General features: G+C 34.3%; 1 protein-coding gene across 4 annotated transcripts in view; it reads left to right on the forward strand.

Annotated features, from left to right (window-relative positions):
• Positions 1-11,596: 11,596 nt before the first annotated feature.
• Positions 11,597-20,806, forward strand: part of Cfap36 (cilia and flagella associated protein 36) — a 48,530-nt gene continuing 39,320 nt past the window's right edge. For all 4 annotated transcript variants that reach the window (XM_026399923.2, XM_026399922.2, XM_026399926.2 and 1 more), the window contains exons 1-3: positions 11,597-11,936; positions 16,005-16,069; positions 16,667-16,768. In XM_026399923.2, coding sequence (XP_026255708.1) covers positions 11,822-11,936; positions 16,005-16,069; positions 16,667-16,768 — 282 coding nt within the window. In that variant the 5' untranslated portion in view covers positions 11,597-11,821. The remainder of the gene's footprint in view (positions 11,937-16,004; positions 16,070-16,666; positions 16,769-20,806) is intronic.

Here is a 20,806-nt window from a genome sequence, read left to right on the forward strand (position 1 = left end):
GGCTTTCACAATTTCTGGGCTCTTCAAATTCTCTATTCCAAAAACCAGGTAATGCATTTATTTGGGGCCATCTGTACTTAACGTCTCTCTCCCTCTTTTTTTAAAAAAATTTTTAATTTGTTCTAATTATCTGTCTCCCTCTTGAGGTCTATTTTGTTCATCATTGTACCCTCAAAGCAAATTGCTACATATATGTATTTATTTTGTCCTTTATTCATTCAACTAATATTAATTGCCCATTTTATTTCAAAATCAACAACATAGCAATAATCTCTTCCAAAGTTTCAGAAGTTAATATGGCAACAACTTGAACATTCTTCTTCTATTTTTAACCATTTATTTATTTATTTATGGTGCTGATGATTGAACCTAGCCTCACATGTGCTAGGCAAACGCTCTACCACTGAGCTACAACCCCAGTCCAACAAATGAACATTCTTAAGGTGACTTTTCTTCTAACAAAATATTTTCTGGGCATTTCTGAGTTTCTAAGTAGAAACTACTCTTTCCAAATGATCTCTAGTTATTTTGAAGAGTAATTTGCAAATATTCTTCTAACTCTGGTGGGAAGAGCCCTGTATCTATATGTGATAGCCAGTGCTCACAACCTCAATGAATCTCAGCATTTAGTGAGCATAACATATGTGTAATGAATAGATATTACTTTTGATTAAGAAAATAGACATCAAATGAAATTACTATTTGAGTAAAATGCTTGAAAAGATGGTAAAAAATAAATAAAATACATGCATATAAAATATCAATAAATTATATATAATGAAATAACATTTGTAGGTATCAACAATATTTAGTTAGACTTATATAATTGAAAAGGAATCCTAATTTACAATAGCACAGACATGAACACATTAATGACCATTAATGGAAAATTTATCACCAGGGCTGGGTTTGTAGCTCAGTGGTAGAGGCTTGCTGAGTATGTGCTAGGCCCTGGGTTCATTCCCTAGCTCTGCTAAGAAAAAAAGAAAGGAAATATATGTGTATATATATCCACCAATATGAAGGGAACTGGAAGATTTTTTTGATAGATATTAAGAAAAATATTACCATGTTTTTAGAAGACTAAAAATTTTAATAATATAATTTTCCTATCAATTAATTAATATACTTAGAAGAATTAGGCAAAATTCTAATAAAAATAATTTGGGAGACCTCAATAAAATAATTTTGAGGTTTATGTGAAAAAGTAAACAGGAAAGAATAGCTAACATCTTTAGCCATCATAAAAAAGAATCTAATATGACATGAATTTAAAAAATGAAATCAACATACAGAAATAAAGAGGACTGTCTCATGTTTATATTATTTTCATGTTTGCATTATTGTTAGCAAAATGTTTTCTTAAGGAAAAATTCAAACAAAGTTTATAAGTTATAAATTTGTGAGGACCAAGATCCTATTAGATTATATCTTGTTAAGATATAAGCCAAGGGCTACGGTTGTAGCTCAGTGGTAGAGCACTTGAGGTAGCATGGGTGAGGCAAAGATTTGATCCCCAGCACCACATAAAAACAATTAAATAAAATAAAGGTTAAATTTTTTAATTTTTATTTTTTATTTGTTCTTTCTAGATATACATGAGAGTTGAGTGTATTTTGATATATTAAAAATACATAGAGTAAGTATAATTTGTTCCAATTAGGTTCCCATTATTGTGGTTGTACATGATGTGGAGTTATACTGGTAGTATATTCATATATAAGGATAGGAAAGTTAGGTCTGATTCATTCTATTGTCTTTCCTATCCCCCCACTCCCCCTTTACGTTCCCTTAGTTCTCATTTGTCTAATCCAATGAACTTCTATTCTTCCTCTCCCTTGTGGGTTAGCATCCATTTTTAAGAGAGAACATTCTGCCTTTGGTGTTTTGGGACTGGCTTACTTCACTTAGCATGGTAGTCTCCATTTCCATCCATTTAACAGCAAATGACATTAAAAAAAAAAAATGTTAGCTCACCTTCTCAGGTACTGATTTGAGTAAGTTAGTATCTTTTGTCTTCTTCTTCCCCAAGAGTTCAAGAGAATTCATGGGTTACTTCTCTCACGCCACTAAGGACTGGCCTCCACTACCAGATTGCATGGGCTATTTTTTTTCATGATAGATATATTTCAAAACTTGAGTTTAATTTGTTAAGTATTGTTAAGTATTAACTGTTAAATCCTGTATTTCAATGTTTTCAGTATCTGGATTCCAGTCACAATTTCATTTAAATTAATTTTCTTTTTTTTTTTATAATTAGGTAGCTACCATTATTCCTAACTACTAACAATTATGATTTAAAAGATGAATTTTAAATGATGAAGCTTTAGCTTCAAATGAATGGTTGTTCTAACCTCTCTAAAGTAGTACTTGAAATGTGTTAATCAAAATATAATTTACTGAAGTAATTCCTTGATCTTACTAGGTCATTTGAAAACATAATGCTTTAAAAATATACATTGACACTGCTTCTACAGAAATAAAAAAACAACATGTGCAAGACTTACCACCAAACCTTAATAATGGAGCTGGATGTGGAGACTACATGTAAAACTGGTGTATACTGAAATACTTATTTTTAGCAAGTATAAAGGGTAATTATAGTAATGGGTGCAGTGAAATGAATTCATCTTTTAAAATCAGGTCAATGACATAACTACAATTTCTATATTAAAGTGCCAATTCTATTCTTGGAGTTCTCATTAAATTTTTTGCAAGTTCTTAACAATTTCTTAACCAGTGACCATTTTATTGATATAATTATTCACATAGCAAAATGTTCAAGTCCAATATTGAAATCAAATCACCTTTTTTTTAAATAAACTAGCAAAAATTCAGTAGGGTTGCATGCAAATTTATAAAGATATAACTGAGGGCTGGGGTTGTGGCTCAGTGGCAGAGTGCTCGCCTAGCATGCAAGAGACACTGTGTTCTATCCTCAGCACCACATAAATATAAAATAAAGATATTGTGTCCACCTAAAACTAAAAAATAAATATTAAAAAGATATAACTGAAAACATGTAAACAAAGGGGAACAGCAGCACAAGATATTAATATTAGAAAAAACACATTTCTCAGAATGTCAAAAGAAGGTTGCTCAACATAAATAATTTTGGTAAGCGGAGACTGATATTAAGTTGTTAAAATACTGGCAAGTAAAATTAATTTTTTCATAATAAGGAAATATTTAGTGTGAAACATCCATAATTTTTTCCAGTACTGGGAATTGAACCTAGAACCTCACAGATACTAGCCAAGCACTATGCTATACCTTCAGTCAACCCTTTTTATATTATATTGAGACAGGGTTTTGCTAAGTTGCCCAGGCTGGCCTTGAACTTGAGATCTTCCCTCAGCCTCCTGGGTAGCTGGGATTACAAGTAGTTCCACAATGTACAACCACATTTATCAATTTTAATGCACCCAAACTGATGAAATTTTATACTTTGAAAATCTGTGCTATCTAATAACGTAGCTACTTAAATTTAAATTAATTAAAATTAAATAAAAATAAAATTCATTTTCTCAGTTGCATCAGCCACTTTTCAAATCCCTGGGAATCACAGTGAATGTGGAGACGTTGGGCACACAAAATAGAACATTTTTATCTTGGCCGAAAGTGCTGTCAGACAAAACTTCTTGGAGTATGACCATTTGTACATGGAAGAATCATAATTAAGTTTACAAAAACTATGTTTTAATTATCCAAGCCATAAGTTTCAGAAGCAAGATATGCAACCAGAGAAAACAAAGGTCAAATTCCTCGATTACTTTTTTTTCTCAGAGAAAGACTTCTTTGAAATAGTAATACTTTCTAGTTAGTAAGAATCACAATGGCTTATTGTAAGTATTATATACTATATACTAATGCCTAATAAAACATAATATTGTAAAGAATAAATATGCAGCAACTTTTGACTTAGCATAACATTTCAGGTGCTGATTATTGGGCATCATTTTTTCTTTCTTTGAGCAGAGCAACTATTTAAAAAAAAGCATTTTGTCTGTTTTGTGCAATAGTTTTACCAATAGCACACCCAGATACAGTTAATCTTTTATGATGGTTTTAGCAGGTATTTCTATAATGCTTTGGGGTGGAAAAATAACCTTTACTGATGATTCTTTAAGGTTTTGAATGGTTACCTCCCTTGAGGGACCTTGTCCCTAGTTTGAAAATGGAAGAGGATTTCTCTTTGAGAGTCTTGAGCTCAATGCCTTGGATTCTAAGAATGAATCTTGAAATTCTTTCTACTGTTTACTTCCGAATCCCCTAAAAGGGAGATCATCTAAAAGCTACATCTGTAGCTTCCTCACTATTCTAGAAGGATAAAGCACAAACCAGTAGCCTCTAATAGTGAATATCAAATGATTCATTAGCATTCAGAGAGAAAGTATTAGAATTTCAACTTATATATTTTATCTCACCCTTTTAATTAATTTCATCTCACCTAATTTTAATTGTTGAATTTTGTTTTTAAATTATATATTACATAATTATTTATATTCATATGTATGTACATAGCTCATAAGTAAATATATATCATATAATAAGGGGAGTGGTCAAACTTTTTTTTTTAACTGATGGATTAAAAAATTTAGGAGCCATAAGTCTAGGCTACAGCAGCTGTCTTCAAGTGAACTAAAATCAGAGCTAAGTAGTACATATAAGCATGTTCTATAAATTAGTTGTCCTCCTCAAAGTCACTAAAAGAAAAAGAAAAAAAATCAGGAAAATAGGTAAGAAAACACAAAGGAAGATATATGGAATAGTCAACTCAGTCATAAAAGGTAGAAGGGAAGAGAAGAAAGCAAAACAGAGAGGGAAATTTATACACAACAAATAAAACAATCAAATAATGAAAAAACTAATAAATAAAGAAGTGAGAAAAAAGAAAAGGAACAATAGACAAAAAGACCTTGAACATTTAGAGATAAATGAATCATATTATGTTCTGAAAATAACTGTCAAACACTTGGAATTTAGAATGCACTGTGTCTTGAGCTCTGTATTCAGGGTCTGGCATAGTGCTCTGCAGAGTATGCACTCAATGAGTAAAGAAAGGATCTTAGCTTATAGCATTTTATAGCAAATGAATATCCTTAGTTAGGATATGAAAAGTCAATGCATTTTTGTTACTTTTTAGCTATTTTAAACTGAGCTGCTAAATATTTTTATAGATTTTGAGAAATGAATATAAAACAACTTGAAAAGAGAATGGACATTCTGTGATGCTACATTCGCAAATACAATAAAATTATCTAAGGATTTGCGCTCTCTCCCTCTCTCTCTTTTGCTCTTGTTCTCTCTCTCCTTCCTGCCTGTTATGTCCTGAGTTGCTTTCTTCCACCAGGTCCTTTCACCATGATGTTTGGACTCATCTTAGGCCTAGAGGTATGGAGTTAGTTGACCATGGACCAATGAAACCATGAAATCAAAATAAACTTTTTATCTTTAGAACAGAAAAAAAAAATCTAAGGAAGGATTCATTGAGAGAATCTGAAGATATGGCAGGTATTCATTTGTAATTCCATAGAAACATCCTCTAGTCCTTTTGCAGTATGTAAGCCAAATATCAAGTAAGAATATTTGCAAAGGACCTATAATTTAGAACTTCTAAAAATTCTTTATGTAGCCAGAATAAAAGCAATTTACACCATTAAAGTAGTGACCTTTCCCTTTCTCTTTACTTGAAAGCTGAATCCATACTATTTAGAGTAGCAATTAGGTGGTTCATTACTGAAGTTCTATATGCTCTACAAATTATATTTGAAAATGACACTTCTGCATTGGTATTTTTGGTCTATTGCTAATGATAACCTTAAGCCATCTATCTGATCGAGAATGCAAGCATGTTTTGTTAGAGTTAAAAATCAAGAGGGGTGTGGTGGCACATCCCTGTAATCCCAGCAATTCAGGAGGCTGAGGCAAAAGTATTGCACGTTCAAGGCCAGCCTCAGCAGTTTAGCAAGGCCCAAAACAACTTAACGGGAGCCTCTCTCAATAAAAAGGGCTGGGGATGTAGCTCAGTGGTAAAATATCCCTGGGTTCAATTCCCCGTACCACCCCCCCCCCAAAAAAAAAAAAACAAAGTTCACACAATGGAAAATAGGTAATATTAATACAGAAAAATTTTCATGACAGATTATAAAGTTAAAATTGGATGTTACCTTGTTGCTTCTGTGTCAAGAATGGAAAAATGCAAGCCCTGACTTTGCAATGACCCTGGTCAAGAGACTTGACTTTTTAGTCCCAGTTCTCCCATCTGTTATGGGAGGAATTGTGCCCCCTCCCCAAATTCATATGTTGAAGTTCTACCCTCTAGTACCTCAGGATGCATTTGTATTTAGAATATAGAGTCTTTGAAGAGGTAGTTAAAATAAAATGAGATATGAGGGTTCCTAATCAAATATAATTGATGTCCTTATAAGAATAGGGGATTAGGACATTAAACAATATAGATGGAAGTTCCGGGGAGAAAAATGACCATTTGTAAGCCAAGGGAGAGGTCTCAGGAGAAACAAACCTTATTTTCACTTCAATCTCAAATTTCTAGACCCCAGGTACGGCAGAGCATGCCTGTAATTCCAATGGCTCCAGAGGCTCAGGCAGGAGGATTGCAAAAAAAAAAAAAAGGTGGGGATGTACCATAGCACTAAATCTCCCCTGGGTTCAATCCCTAGAACCCACCCCCACCCCTGCCAAATAAAAAAAGAAATTTCTGTTGTTTAAGTCACTCAGTCGCAACAGTTCTAGGAAACTAATGCACTAAATTTTAATACCATCTTTATTTGGGGAAATCTTAATACCATATTTATTTAGCTTCTAAGATTGCTTCCACATCAAATAGATGTAATACTTTTGTAAAATATAAAGCACTATATAAATATATCTGTTATTAAACACAATCCCTAAGAAACTGAGAAGAGTGCAGTTGTTCTGTTTACATCACAGAGGCTTAATGCCAGAAAGAGAGATGCAGAGAAGCAGATTTGAATAATACTGCAGTAAAGTATACAACGAGGACAGTAAAAGGAGAAACAAAATAAGATAATTGTTCTTTACTGCCCCACTGCAAATTGTTTAAAAACCACCACATATAACAGTTAATATGTACTAAGTATATCAACCCTATGGCAGAAGTGCTGTGTGTGTGTGTGTGTGTGTGTGTGTGTGTGTGTATGTATTACAGTCTCTTCTTTAACATGTTTCTTTAAAATGACAATTTATTCACATGTAGTAGATAAAAAAAATAATAAAATTGACAAAATGAGACTTTGTGATTCTCCTCCTCCTCTGCACTGGGAATTAAACCTAGGAATACTGCCATTGAGCTATATCCTTAGGCCTTTTTATTTTTTATTGAAATAAGGTCTTACTATAAATTGCCTAGGCTGGTCTGGAACCTCAGTTGAGATTTTCCTGCTTCAGCCTCCTGAGTAGCTGGGATTACCCAATCGAGAAGTGATTTATCTAGAGATGACTATGCTTTGCATTACTATGAAACATGGAAATTACTACTGATTGAATATTTGACCATGCCATCTACTTATTCTTACCCCACTGCATCTGCAAGCATTGAACTAAGAATGTGTACACTGTTCTAGTTTGTGTTTATTTTGTGATTGAGCACATGTCCTATGTGTAAGTATCCTGGTTATAAGAATCTCAAGTAGTGAATAAAAAAAAAAAGCCTTCCATTTTTAGGTGAAAATTGAAATAATGAAATAATTTGAAGTAAATGAGAAAATGTGTGGACCCGAAGGAATTCACATTACCCACATTTAGGAACAAAGCTGAGAAAAAATGGGGCCGAGCTTGTGTACCACATTTAACTGCCTCTACTGGAACTGAAAAACATTTGGAAGAAATTGAAGATAAAGACTGTAATATGGAGTGAAGCTGATAGCAGTTTGTGGCCTAGGGTAATTAGAAACCACACAGATTCTTTTCTTTTTTAAAAAAAATTTTTTTAGTTATAGATGGACACAATACCTTTATTTATTTATTTTATGTGGTGCTGAGGCTTGAACTCAGTGCCTCATATGGCTTGGCGAGCACTCTACCACTGTGCCACAATCCCAGCCACCCAGATTCACTATGAAAGGAACAAACTGGCAGAAGAACAAAGTGGGAGTGATAATGGCCAAATTATATCGTTATATTGTGTGCATGTATGAATATGTAGCAACAAATCCCATTATCATGTACATTATGCATCAATAAAAAAATGTGTAAAAAAGAAACAAAATCACATTTCCATTTTAAATTATTATTATTTTTTGGTACAGGGGATTGAACTCAGGGGCACTCGACTGCTGAGCCACATCCCCAGCCCTATTTTGTATTTTATTTAGAGACAGGGTCTCACTGAGTTGCTTAGCATCTTGCTTTTTGCTGAGGCTGGCTTTGAACTTGAGTTCCTCCTACCTCAGCCTCCCAAACCACTGGGATTACAGGCGTGCGCCAGTGCACCCAGTCTTAAATTAATTTTGAAGACAGAAAAACAGAACAATAAATGACAGTAATCCACCTTGGGTCACAGTATTTTAGCCTAAGAATGATAATGTCTTTCTTTCCTTTTTCCTCTTCTCAAGAATTCAAAAACCACAACACTTTATCACATGAATTTCCAGCAAGTGGTGTTTGGAGCATGGATATCCCCTATGAAAAATATAACTTATTACCTTCCATTTAAAGTCTAGATGAAAAATGTAAAACTTCTATAAACAAAAGACAAAAAATTAAATTAAAAGGCAATATCACCACAAAACAAAGAAGTAAAGCATATGCTAATTAACTCAATTTAATCATTCCACAATATATACATATTTCAAAACATATTGTGCATATATATTTAAAAACATGTTGTACATGATAAAGGCAATTTTTATTTACCAATTAAAAGTTTTAAAAAAATTGGTGTTGGGGATGCGGCTCAGCAGTAGAGTGCTCACCTAGCACATGCAAGGAGCGTTTGATCCTCTGCACCACGTAAAAATAAATAAATAAAATAAAGGTATTGTGCCCAAATACAACTAAAAACAAATTTAAAAAATTTCTGAAACATCTATTTACAAAATTTTTTTCCTTAAAGTGAAAATAGACAAACAATTCATTGTAACATATGGCAAACATTCTTAAAGTAATGTATAAAAAGCTCTTATGAATTAATAAGAAAAACCCTGAACATTCTAATAAGAATCAAAGATATGAAAAGATAACACAAGAAAAAATACAAAAGACTAATTAACATGAAACTGCTGGATTTCAATAAAAAGTGCAAAATAAAATTATGTATCTTTTAAAAAAAATTATGTATCATTCTTAACCTAGTCTATTGGCAAAGACATTTTAAAAAAATTTGTTCTAATTAGTAGGCAAAGACGTTTTTTTATTAAGATTTTAAAATCAATTTGGTAATTTTCCTTTCGAGAATTTATCTAAAGGAAATAAAAAAAAGAAGGGATCAAAAGCATATATGGAGGGGCTGGAGATGTGGCTCAGCGGTATCGCGCTCGCCTGGCATGCGTGAGGCCCGGGTTCGATCCTCAGCACCACATACCAACAAAGATGTTGTGTCTGCCGAGAACTAAAAAATAAATATTAAAAAAAAAATTCTCTCTCTCTCTCTCTCTCTCTCTCTCCTCTCTCACTCTCTCTTAAAAAAAAAAAAAAAAAAAAGCATATATGGAGGGCTGGGGATGTGGCTCAAGCGATAACGCGTTAGCCTGGCATATGCCGGGTGCTGGGTTCAATCCTCAGCACCACATAAAATAAACATGTTGTGTCCATCGAAAACTGAAAAATAAATATGAAAAATTCTCTCTCTTTCTTCTCTCTCTCTCTCTTAAAAAAAGCATATATGGAAGTATGTTCCTTACAAAATTGTCTGATTTTAAAAAATTGACATGATTTTTACAATTGGTGGAAATAAGGAGGTGATCAAAGAATAATTGCCATACAAAGAGAAATTTTCTGGAGGTTCACAACACCTAAAAGGGGAGAAAAATGTGTATAAACCTCACAGCAACTACACTGGATAGATGAAGCATATTAACCACATAGTGAGTGAGTTACAAAATCATTAAAGTTTAATTGCCTAGCTAGGATGGAAGCGGACCCCCTCTTTTAGAAGCTGTCAGGGCCATCACAGACATTTTGACTTCATGCTGGGGGGTGGTGCTGATGTTGGGGCGCCAAGGCTTGGGGGAAGTCTGAGCTCTTGGTGTGACAGAATGGCTAACCCTTCTGCCATTCCATAGACTCTCAAAGTGTTGGTCAAACTCTTGTGTTTATGTGTACGTTTAAGTCCCGTATTTGAAGTCAGTAACTCACATGTGGGAAGTGGTCCAATAAAGTTTGACAGAACATTCTGGAGGGCAGGAGTTTGCTCATATTCTCGAAGAGAGTAGGGAGTTCACTCGGAATTCTCACATAAGGGATCTGATAGGATGTCTGATCTTAAAATATGCGGACAGGGGTGTGTGTGTGTGTCAAGGGGGGGGGGTTCTTTAAAACAAAAACATCATGTAGCAAACTACTTAAGCGTTTGGAGTCATTCAAAGCTACCTCACAATGATTTCATTTTAGCAATCGAGCATTGTTAAATAAATAAATTGAGGATTGTCAAATAAATCAGGGTATATATTCTCTCTTTGGGCAATTCTGTTCAAATTTATCCCTAGGAATTGAACTGACAATTCTTACAGACACAAATGTGTTTATTTTAGCAGTTTGTTGAAGCAAAAAATAGTTGAATAATTTATGGCACACCCAAACCATGGAGTGAAAAAAAGAGAAAATAAATCCCAACACATTAATGATCACACTTATGTATATAAGTAAGATACTGTGTGTGAACTGAAGGGTGGTTTATAGCTATGCAGTCATGAAGAAAGAAGCTTTACATCTTTATGTAAAAAAGTATGTTAAGAAAAAGTGCTTTGTAACAGTACATACAATGATCCTGATTATGGATCCTGATTATAAAGTTGCCTGAAGTTATTTGGGGGCCCCAAACACTTTGACAATGTCCTTTGAAGACCAGTTCCACAATGGACCCTAACCTGGTTATTTGACATAAGATTTGGTGTCAAAGACATTTATTTAAATGAATGTTGACTTTGATTTTGCCTCTGAAAAGCTCCTAATTCTAGTTAGAGTTATCTTAGCTTGAGAGTTAAAGAACCCCCTGGTACTGACCCATGCAAAGTGATTGCAGAGCCAATAAGTAAACCTTAACAGATCGACTTTGTTCAGCTTTGTATTTTCAGACAGCTCTTTAATTACAAAAGGTTGTGGCAGGGAGTATGAAACTGGATGGGACTGAGGAACTGAGGTTACAATCATGAAATAAACCTGTGAAGCCTTGTCATTCAGAGATTCGTGGCAGCCTTCCGCTAGCGATTTTAAGCCTCGGCTCCCACGCACACTCAGAAGAGGGAACTCCTAGATTGCTTCTAGGACCTCTAACCAATGTCTACACTTCTGCTCTCCGGCCTAGCAACTCCGGACCAATGGGTGAAAGGCTATCTTTTGATCCTTTACTGTTCCCTTCCAGCCAATCGGAAACGTTCTTTAAAAGCCCCTACTCCTCTGAGGTGTGCAGGCCAGGGAAGCTGGCTTCACTTCCGGGCCGCAGCCTGGGGCGGCTGCGCCTGTTGCCATAGCTACCATTTTACGTTAACTGGTTTGTAGTTCTCATCCAGGTGGTCCCAGCAACCCTTTCCCCGACTCCCTCTAGGCTTCCTGAAGCCGGAAGGCCTTAGCCAGCTCCCGGAATTTGGCCTAGGGATCTGCGTCGCCCCGTGGGGGCGGGATGGCTACGGAAGAAGAGGACGAGGTGGAATGGGTGGTGGAGAGCATCGCGGGGTTCCTGCGAGGCCCCGACTGGTCCATCCCCATCTTGGACTTTGTGGAGCAGAAATGTGAAGGTAAAAACCAGAGCCCGAACTGACAATCTTATTCTTGACTCTCTCGCACCAGCAGTGTCAGGGAGGCTATCACCACACATCATTTCATCTGCTCCGTCTCCACCCTGGCCGACCAGATTTGGAGCTAGTTATGTAGGAGGAATTGCATCCACTCCCCCAGATCTGAAAATTCGGACCTAGACGCCCTCCCCAATCTGCTCCACGCCGCGCGTCCGAAAAACATTAGACTTTAATTCTATGTTCGGATTTTCACCCCATCCGCACATTTCTGCCCTGGACCCGTGGACTCTTTGGGTGGGCTTCTTTAATAGTTTCCCCAGTTACCTGGGAGGAGAAGTGCCAGTTTTCCTTTGAGTTCCTTCTGATCCCTAACATTTTCCTCTGTGGAATCAGTGTAAGAAATAAAAAATAATTCACCCCGACCTGTTGACGAGCCAAAGGAGGGCATGTGATTACTCCCGCAGTACCAGAGCCCGAGATCTCGCTGGGCTCTATTCTGCTTTTTGAGTTCTCTACTCTCAGCTATACCAAAAAGGGGGTGATAGTGGCATATGCTTGGGTTCTTTTTTCTTTCTTTCATTCATTTTTTTTTGAGACATACAGACGTCACATAATAGTTCCTTTGAAGGATAGGCACCTCTGGTTTCTGACCAGTTCACACTTATTCAGAATTCAATCCTGTCTTCACAGAAAGGGAACCAGAAACCATGTCATGGACAAATGTCCAGTTGCCTTGGTTATTTAGCTTGGGCAAGACTTAGAGTAATAACACCCCTCAGTCATTTGAATGTCTTTCTTATAGGTGTTGATGGTAAGGACTTGATGGTCAGAATCAGTGGAATAGAGCTGGGGTCAGTGGGTACAAGCTGCAAGGAAACAAATTTCAGTGAAGGAAATGCTTGGTATCCAGGATGCTAAGGCCTGCCTGAAAAGGTAATGAGTTCCCCCAGGCATTAGCAGTGTTTGAATGGATCAGATAATGACTTAATGGAGATGTTAGAAAGGATTCAGCTATTCAATGGTTCATCATCCTGGATAATCCTTTAAGACTTCTTTCAAGAAGATTCCATTAATCTGGTAAAGATGAAATTTTGTTTGACCACTGATTCTTTATTATATTCTCATTGTTATAATCAAAAGTCAAATACTAGTTATTAAGTGTTGTTTTTAAAGGTAATTTTTAAGGACAGTCAAAAACAAAATAACGTACTTGTACTTCTTTTAAGCATTTAAAATGCCATCATGATACTGATGAGGCATGTTGAATTCTGACCTCCTTTAGAAGAAAAAAGAAATTATGTCATCTATTAATTCCATTTATCCCACTGAGACTAAATGCTGAAATGAAAAATAAAAGAAGCACTGTTCATCTTTTTATTCCCAAGTGTCAAAAGTGCACTGAATACAATGGAGCATCCCTATAATCCCAGAGACTTGGGAGGCTGAGGCAGAAGGATCACAATTCAAGGACAATTTAGCAAGACCTTGTCTCAAAACACAGGACTGGGTATGTAGCTCAGTGTGTAAAGCTCCCATGGGTTCAATCCCTGATAGATAGATAGATAGATAGACAGACAGACAGACAGAGGCTGCATCTTAGTAATAATATAGGCAATAGTGTAATTTTACAGAGAAGCATATCTTCAGCCTCATAAGCACTATAGTGTAGTAATTTGGTTTTAGAATGAACTGAAAACAGCTTAAGTAGCAGTTGTATAGAATGTATATGCAGTGTTACAGAGTGGCTGCAGGATAAATAGAAGAAACATGCCAGTGACACTTGAAATAACTGTTTATAATTCACTGACTTGAGCTTAAAATGTGCTATTCTCTACTTGAGATGATTTCAAGATTAGTTTGTACAACTTCATGACATCATCATTTACTTCAAATAGTGCGTTTCCTTGAACCAGAAACTAGGGATAGATATGAATAACAAAATCCTGTACTTGAGAAATATATAATGTCATGGAGAAGACAGTTAAATAGAATAAAATACAAAGTGGCAGGTGTTATAATAAGGATAGGTACATTGTGTCGTATATTATGGGCTGAGAGGAGAGACCTAACCAAACTAGTACTACAGAGTGTGTTGCAGATCATAGTAATATGACATGACACTTGGCGATATCTCCTCCTACCTTCTGCCACAGTACTGTATTTTGAGACAGGATCTCACTATGTTACCCAGGCTGGCTTTGAAATTGTTGTCCTTCAGCCTTAGCCCCCAAGTAGCTGGGATTCCAGGTGTGTGCAACAGCATCAGACATTAGAATGGTTGGTAGAGAGGGGACAGGGATGGAGTAAAGGAAAAAAAAAATGGCATGGGTTTTGAAGTGGTATGTGTTATGTTTGGAGTGTTACAAGTAGTTGTGTATTGTTAGGAGGACAAGATTTGGATTTTGGAGTGGTGGGAAGTGAGGTGAAACTTGGGATCAAATCCTGGAGGGTCTTGATTGGCCTTCTAAGGATTTTGCATTTATTCTGTAAGAAAGTGAACAGTTATTGGAAGAGTTTTAACTTGAATATTACAGAAGTTAGTTTTGCCAATTAGGAAGATCATTCTGGGGGAATGAAAAAAATATTTATTGTTTACAATTCATGAATGTGTCCTGGTTTCTTAATTAGATTATAGATTCTTAATCTAAATTGTTTCACGAATAACACTCAGTAAACATTTGTTTTGGTTTTATTTTGACTTCATTTATTCATCTGTGGTAACAAAAATGGCCTAGTCACTTTGAATAAATTTTACATTAGCAAAGTTCCAGTACAATAAAATAATTTTGAGACTGTTATAAAAGGGATTTAATGTTTAATAATATTCCATTAGAAGCTTATGAAGAAATTGTTGCCTTATATTGTGGCAAATTAGTTTTCATCTTAAATATGAAGGAGATTTTGTTTTAATATTTTTTAAATGAGAGAAAACTTGTTTAAATTAATATTATATATTATATGTATTTGTGTATATTACTTAATTTTAATAATATATTTAACATTGTATCTAATATATTATCATGTCAGTGTATATGCTTATTTTTAAAAGTAGTAATTTGATATTTTACTCTTTATTTTTACCAGTATGAGGATTGAACCCAGTGGTGCTGAATTACTGAGTTACACACCCAGCCCTTTTTATTTTTTATTTTGAGGCAAGGTCTCACTAAGTTGCCCAGGCTGGCCTTGAACTTGCAGTCCTCTTATTTTAGCCTCCAGAGTCAATGGGATTACAGGTGTACACCACTCAGCCCAGCAGATATTTTTAATTTTTTTAGGTCTTTTTTTAATGTTTATTTATTTATTTATTTATTTATTTATTTTTTAAAGAGAGAGGAGAGAGAGAGAGAGAGAGAGAGAGAATTTTTAATATTTATTTTTTAGTTCTCGGCGGACACAACATCTTTGTTGGTATGTGGTGCTGAGGATCGAACCCGGGCCGCACGCATGCCAGGCGAGCGCGCTACCGCTTGAGCCACATCCCCAGCCCTATTTTTTAGTTTTTTAGGTGAACACAATATCTTTATTTTATCTTTATGTGGTGCTGAGGATCGAACCCAGTGCCTCACACATGCCAGGCGAGCACACTACCACTTGAGCCACATTCCAAGCCCTAATTTTTTTAGGTCTTTGAAATCCAGTATATATTTATTTTCATGTGAATAATTGGTCAAAATTTGGATCTCATAAAAATTTACAGTTTAGCTAGGTGTGGCGGCATATACTTGTAATCTCAGTGACTTGGGAGCTGAGGCAGCTTTAAAATCAGTCTCAGCACCTTAGCAAGACCCTGTTTCAAAATTAAAAAAAATTTTTTTTAAAAAGTACAGGCATGTGGCTCAGTGGTTAAGTGCCCCTGCGTTTATTCCCTGGTACAAAAAAAAAAAAAAAAAAAAAAATTACAGTTTAAAAAGTAGATTTACATATCTAAGTTGTTTTTAAGAAAAACCGCAGAAATTCAAAGCTGAAGAGCTAAATTATCAGAATGATAGTTCCATTTGTAAAGAATGGATTATAAATTTGTATTAGTGAAATGATTTTTTTACTCTATATTTTTCTCAAATTTAGTTTTTGATGATGAGGAAGAAAGCAAATTGACTTATACAGAGATTCATCAGGAGTACAAAGAGCTTGTAAGTATTTTTCACTGATTTTAAAAGGTAATTAGAATAATGATGCTTATAATTTTCTAAATTAAAAAAAATTGATGTTGCTTCATTAAAATTATTTAATTTCACAAATATTATCTACCCTAACAGTACTATCAGTTGTATTAGACTCGGTGGTTTCTCTGAGCATCTCATTTTTATGATTTCATATCTCTTCCACTCTAGAATCTAAGGACTGGAATTATAATTATAGGGATCTTACATTTGATCTTTATATTTTATCATTTTTGGCTGATGCCTGCAGGGAAATGTTAGTTTTTCACTTAGTTATGGTTGTCTTATGATTTTTAATAATGACTGTTGAGTAGCAGAAAAGTTCTGCTACATTGAATTTTATAATTCTGACTTTTATTATTTCTAGTAGAGGAAATATGATTTTATGTGATTTTCTGAAAAAAATTAGCTTTTGTTATATTTTGGTGAAATGACAATATTATTTCAATATAATATTACATAGATTAATGCAAAAGCATTTGAATTATACTTTTTTAAATTGAATACTTAATAGGTATACTGTAATTTAGAATTTTTCTATATAAAAGTTAAACTTTCCCTTCTTAGGTTGAAAAGCTGTTAGAAAGTTACCTCAAAGAAATTGGAATTAATGAAGATCAATTTCAAGAAGCATGTACTTCTCCTCTTGCCAAGACTCGAACATCACAGGTTTTTGCTTTTTTGTTATTCTGTTACCTTGCAATTGTAACAAAAATTCCCAGGGTTTCTCTTAAATTTAGTATGTTTGATTGCAAAAGTATAATATTTTAGACATTGTAAGAGGTGAAAAAGATAATTTATTACATAGGGGTTTTCTTTTACAACAACCTTAAAAAATAATAATTTGAGGCATTAATGAGCTGATACAATTAAAAATGAACTTTCCAAAATCAACTGTAATAAGATTGCAGGGTTTATCCAAATTACTGTTTTATTTATATAGATCTCTGATAATTCTGCAGTTGCCCTTTTAGTACATCCATAGTTAATAGTTACTGGGGCTTTTTCGTTTTGGAACTATTTCTGTTGTCTCAGTTCTGTAGTGCTGGGCTGCAGTAGGTATTATGTGTAATTATAACATTTATTGAGGACTTATGCTAGTTGATGTTTTAGACACTTAGTCATCTTGATCTCTCTTAAGAAACTGGTAATTTAACTTTCATCTATATGTGAGAAAACTAAAGCATAGATATATTAAGTACCCAGTCCAAAGTCCATAGCTATTAAAGTAGTGGAGCCAGTATAACAACACAGGCCATTCAACTGAGAGCCCTTGCTCAGAGGTTGAAATAGAGACATGTTGCTACTATCCAGGTAGACTTTTGAAAACCTTAGTTTGGTTTGCCATCCTCTTAGTGAATTTAAAAATTTCTTAGCAAGATGATAGTGAGGTTTGTCTGTGATGTGACTCCAAATTATATTTTCAGCCTTGATCTCTTGTTCTCTTCTCCAATACAGAATGTACTATTGTCATTTCAGACCACTCACTCTTACAAGCATCTGTGTACCCAGCTTTGCTCATGCTGTTTCTTCACCTAAGATGTATGGCCCTACAACCAATGCACTCCTTAGGGCCTGGCTGAAATGCTACTACTTATGGAAGTAGTATGTTGCTCCCTTAATCATTAGAGGGTAGAACTCATTCTATCTCACTGGGTACTTTTATATTTTGGATATTTTTGAATTATAGTTTTCTACTAGTCCATTTGCCCTATTAGATTGTAAATCCTTTGAGCTGTTTATGGTATCTTTGCATTTCTAGTTACTAGCTTAGAGATGAGAGCTTAATTTGTAGTAGGTAGTTTACAATAAATATTTGTTAAATTATCTTATTATTATGTCCTTGAAGAGATTGTTTTGATTAATCTGGCATTTACTGGTACACTTCTCTTTTTTACAGTTTCTTCTCATTTAATGATCATCTCTAATTCTAGAGATAGAAAATCTTTAACATAACATTTTAAAGAAAGTGTGTACACACTAATGTAAACAAATATTATATCAGTTAATAATTCTATAAAGCAAAAGTTGTTTTACAGTTTACCTATATATATTATATATTACACATATATATTATATACCATGATTTTAGTTTATGAAACAATAACAGACATTTTTTCTTTTTATTTATTTTCTTCTTTTTAATGGAATAGGAAGAATTTGATTGAAAATTACAGATGATCCTCAACTTATGATGGGTTTAATGTCCTGATAAATCCATCATAAGTCAAAAAGCATTTAATGCACCTAACCTACTGAACATCATAATTTAACAACATAGTACACTATAGAGTATCACTTGTTTCCCTTTGTGATCATGTGTTTGTCTGGAAGCTCACTGCTGTTGCCCATCACCAAGAGCGATTATCATACTGCACATTGCTAGCCCATGATAAGATCAAAATTCAGAATTCAAAGCATGGTTCTACTTAATGTATATTGATTTTGCACTATTGTAAAGTGGCAACAGTCTATAACTATCTTTTGTTTGTATTATCAAGATAACTAAGTTATTTGTGAACGTAAATGTTCAGAATTCAGATACTGTGTTCAGATCAAGATCAACAACAGTTTTCTAATTCATTCTACCATATACCTTTTAATTTGCTTAGAATTGATAGTACAGTTTTGTTATATACAACAAAGCAGGCCTTTTGAGATGGTTGGATCTATCTGCTTATGAGTCCTTAATCTTTCATTTACTATGTGTAAGATTTTGGCAAAAGCTCTTGTACAGTTTACCTTCTTAACCCTTTTTTTAAAAAAATACTTTTTTAGTTGTCTTTGTTTTATTTATTTATTTATTTATGTGGTGTTGAGGATTGAACCCAGTGCCTCACATATGCGAGGCAAGTGCTCAATCACTGAGCTAAAATGCCAGCCCTCTTAACCTTTTTGATTCTTAGTTTTTGAATATGTTAAATAGGGATAGTATATACTTTGAAATGTTTTTTTTTTTTTTTTAATTTAAGAGATAACATACATAAAGCATTTAGCACAATGTCTGGTGTATATCAGGTGGTCTATAAATAAATGGAAGCACTTCTTAATTAAAGATAGCTATTTTGGTGCTTGATTAGGGTCATGCGTTCAATCCCCATGTGGACTAGTTAGATTTATTCTCTACTAGAGTAAATTCTTAGTTACCAGATACTTAGTAGCAACATTTAATCAGTATAAGGATGTCACTGTTACTGAAAAAACACCTTGAAGCACTTTATTTACTGCTTTGAAGCAACCTAATCTTTATACATGAAAATCAAAATGTTGATTCCAATATTGGGGTGTCTAAGAAGGAATTAAAGAAACAAATTGCTTGCCCTGGATAATTTAGGAGGTAATTTTTGGTTTGTTTCGGTTTGGTGATTTGGTTTTGATTTTCTATACAGGCTGCCAGTTTTCATGGATTTGTACAATTAAAGCAAACTTGGAAAATTCTTTTCATTTCATTAGTTATCATTAGATCTAAACCACTGGTTCTGGCATATTCTTTGTGGATTAAAGCTAGAAAAAGTGGCAAGGAATGCATCAGATGAAGCAGTGTAATGACAAAAAGGTTCAGGGGCAGTGGTTCCTGTCTGCAATCCCAGGGACTTGGGAGGCTGAGGTAGGAGGATTGCAAGGTAGCCTTAGCGACTTAGTGATGCCCTAAGCAATTTACTGAGACCATGTCTCAAATAAAAAATAAAAACTGGGGATATAGCTCAGTGGCAAAACATCCCTGGGTTAAATCCCCAGTACAAAAATACAAAAACAAAAACAAAAAAAACACACAACAACCAACTTTTTTTTTAAAAAAAATGTTTTTTAATTGTAGATGGACACAATACCTTTATTTTATTTATGTATTTCTATGTGGTGTTGAGGATCGAACTTAGTACCTCATACGTGCAAGGCAAGCGCTCTGTCACTGAGCCACAATCCCAGACCATAACCAACTTTTTAACAGCATGTTTTTCTGTTATACACATGTGATTTCTTAAAAAAAAAGTTCATGAATTAAAATATCTTATACCAATTCAGAAAAATATGACAATATAATAAATAGTGAGATATTTATCATTTCAGTTGCCTATAGTTGAACGTCAGGATTTTGTAGTATTTTGCAATTGAAGTGGATAAAAACAATATCTGCTTGTGAGGATAAAACTTATTAATTTCAATGTATGACAAAATTCAGGGATTTCTAGAAGGGTTTTTTGTTTGTTTTGTTTTGTTTACTTGATTTGCATTGACCTTTATAAGATAGAAATTAATACTTGCAGAAACATTTCTCTTATAATAATTGGCACTGTTAAGAAGATTACATCTGTGATGTTACTATTGAATCTTTTTTAGTATTAGGGATTGAACCCCAGGGTGCTTAACCACTGAGCCACATCCCCAGCCCTTTTTTATATTTCATTTGTTGCTTAGGGCCTTGCTAAGTTTCTGAGCCTGGCTTTGAACTTGCAATCCTCCTGCCTCAGCCTCCTGATCTGCATGTGATTTCTGTGATTACAGGCATGCGCCATTGCTCCCAGTTTACTATTGAATTTCTAAAAGTAGACATAGGATAACAGAAAATATTTTGTGTGAGTCCTAGTAAGATTTTAAAGAAGCTAGTAATATTTATTTTTTAGAGAAATTATAGGCTTATAAAAAATGAAGCATATAGTTTCCCTTATTAAAATATTGCATTAGTATTGTGTATTTGTTATAACTGAT

Source organism: Urocitellus parryii, chromosome 12 (genome assembly GCF_045843805.1).
Source record: "Urocitellus parryii isolate mUroPar1 chromosome 12, mUroPar1.hap1, whole genome shotgun sequence".
Classification (NCBI taxonomy): Eukaryota; Metazoa; Chordata; class Mammalia; order Rodentia; family Sciuridae; genus Urocitellus; species Urocitellus parryii.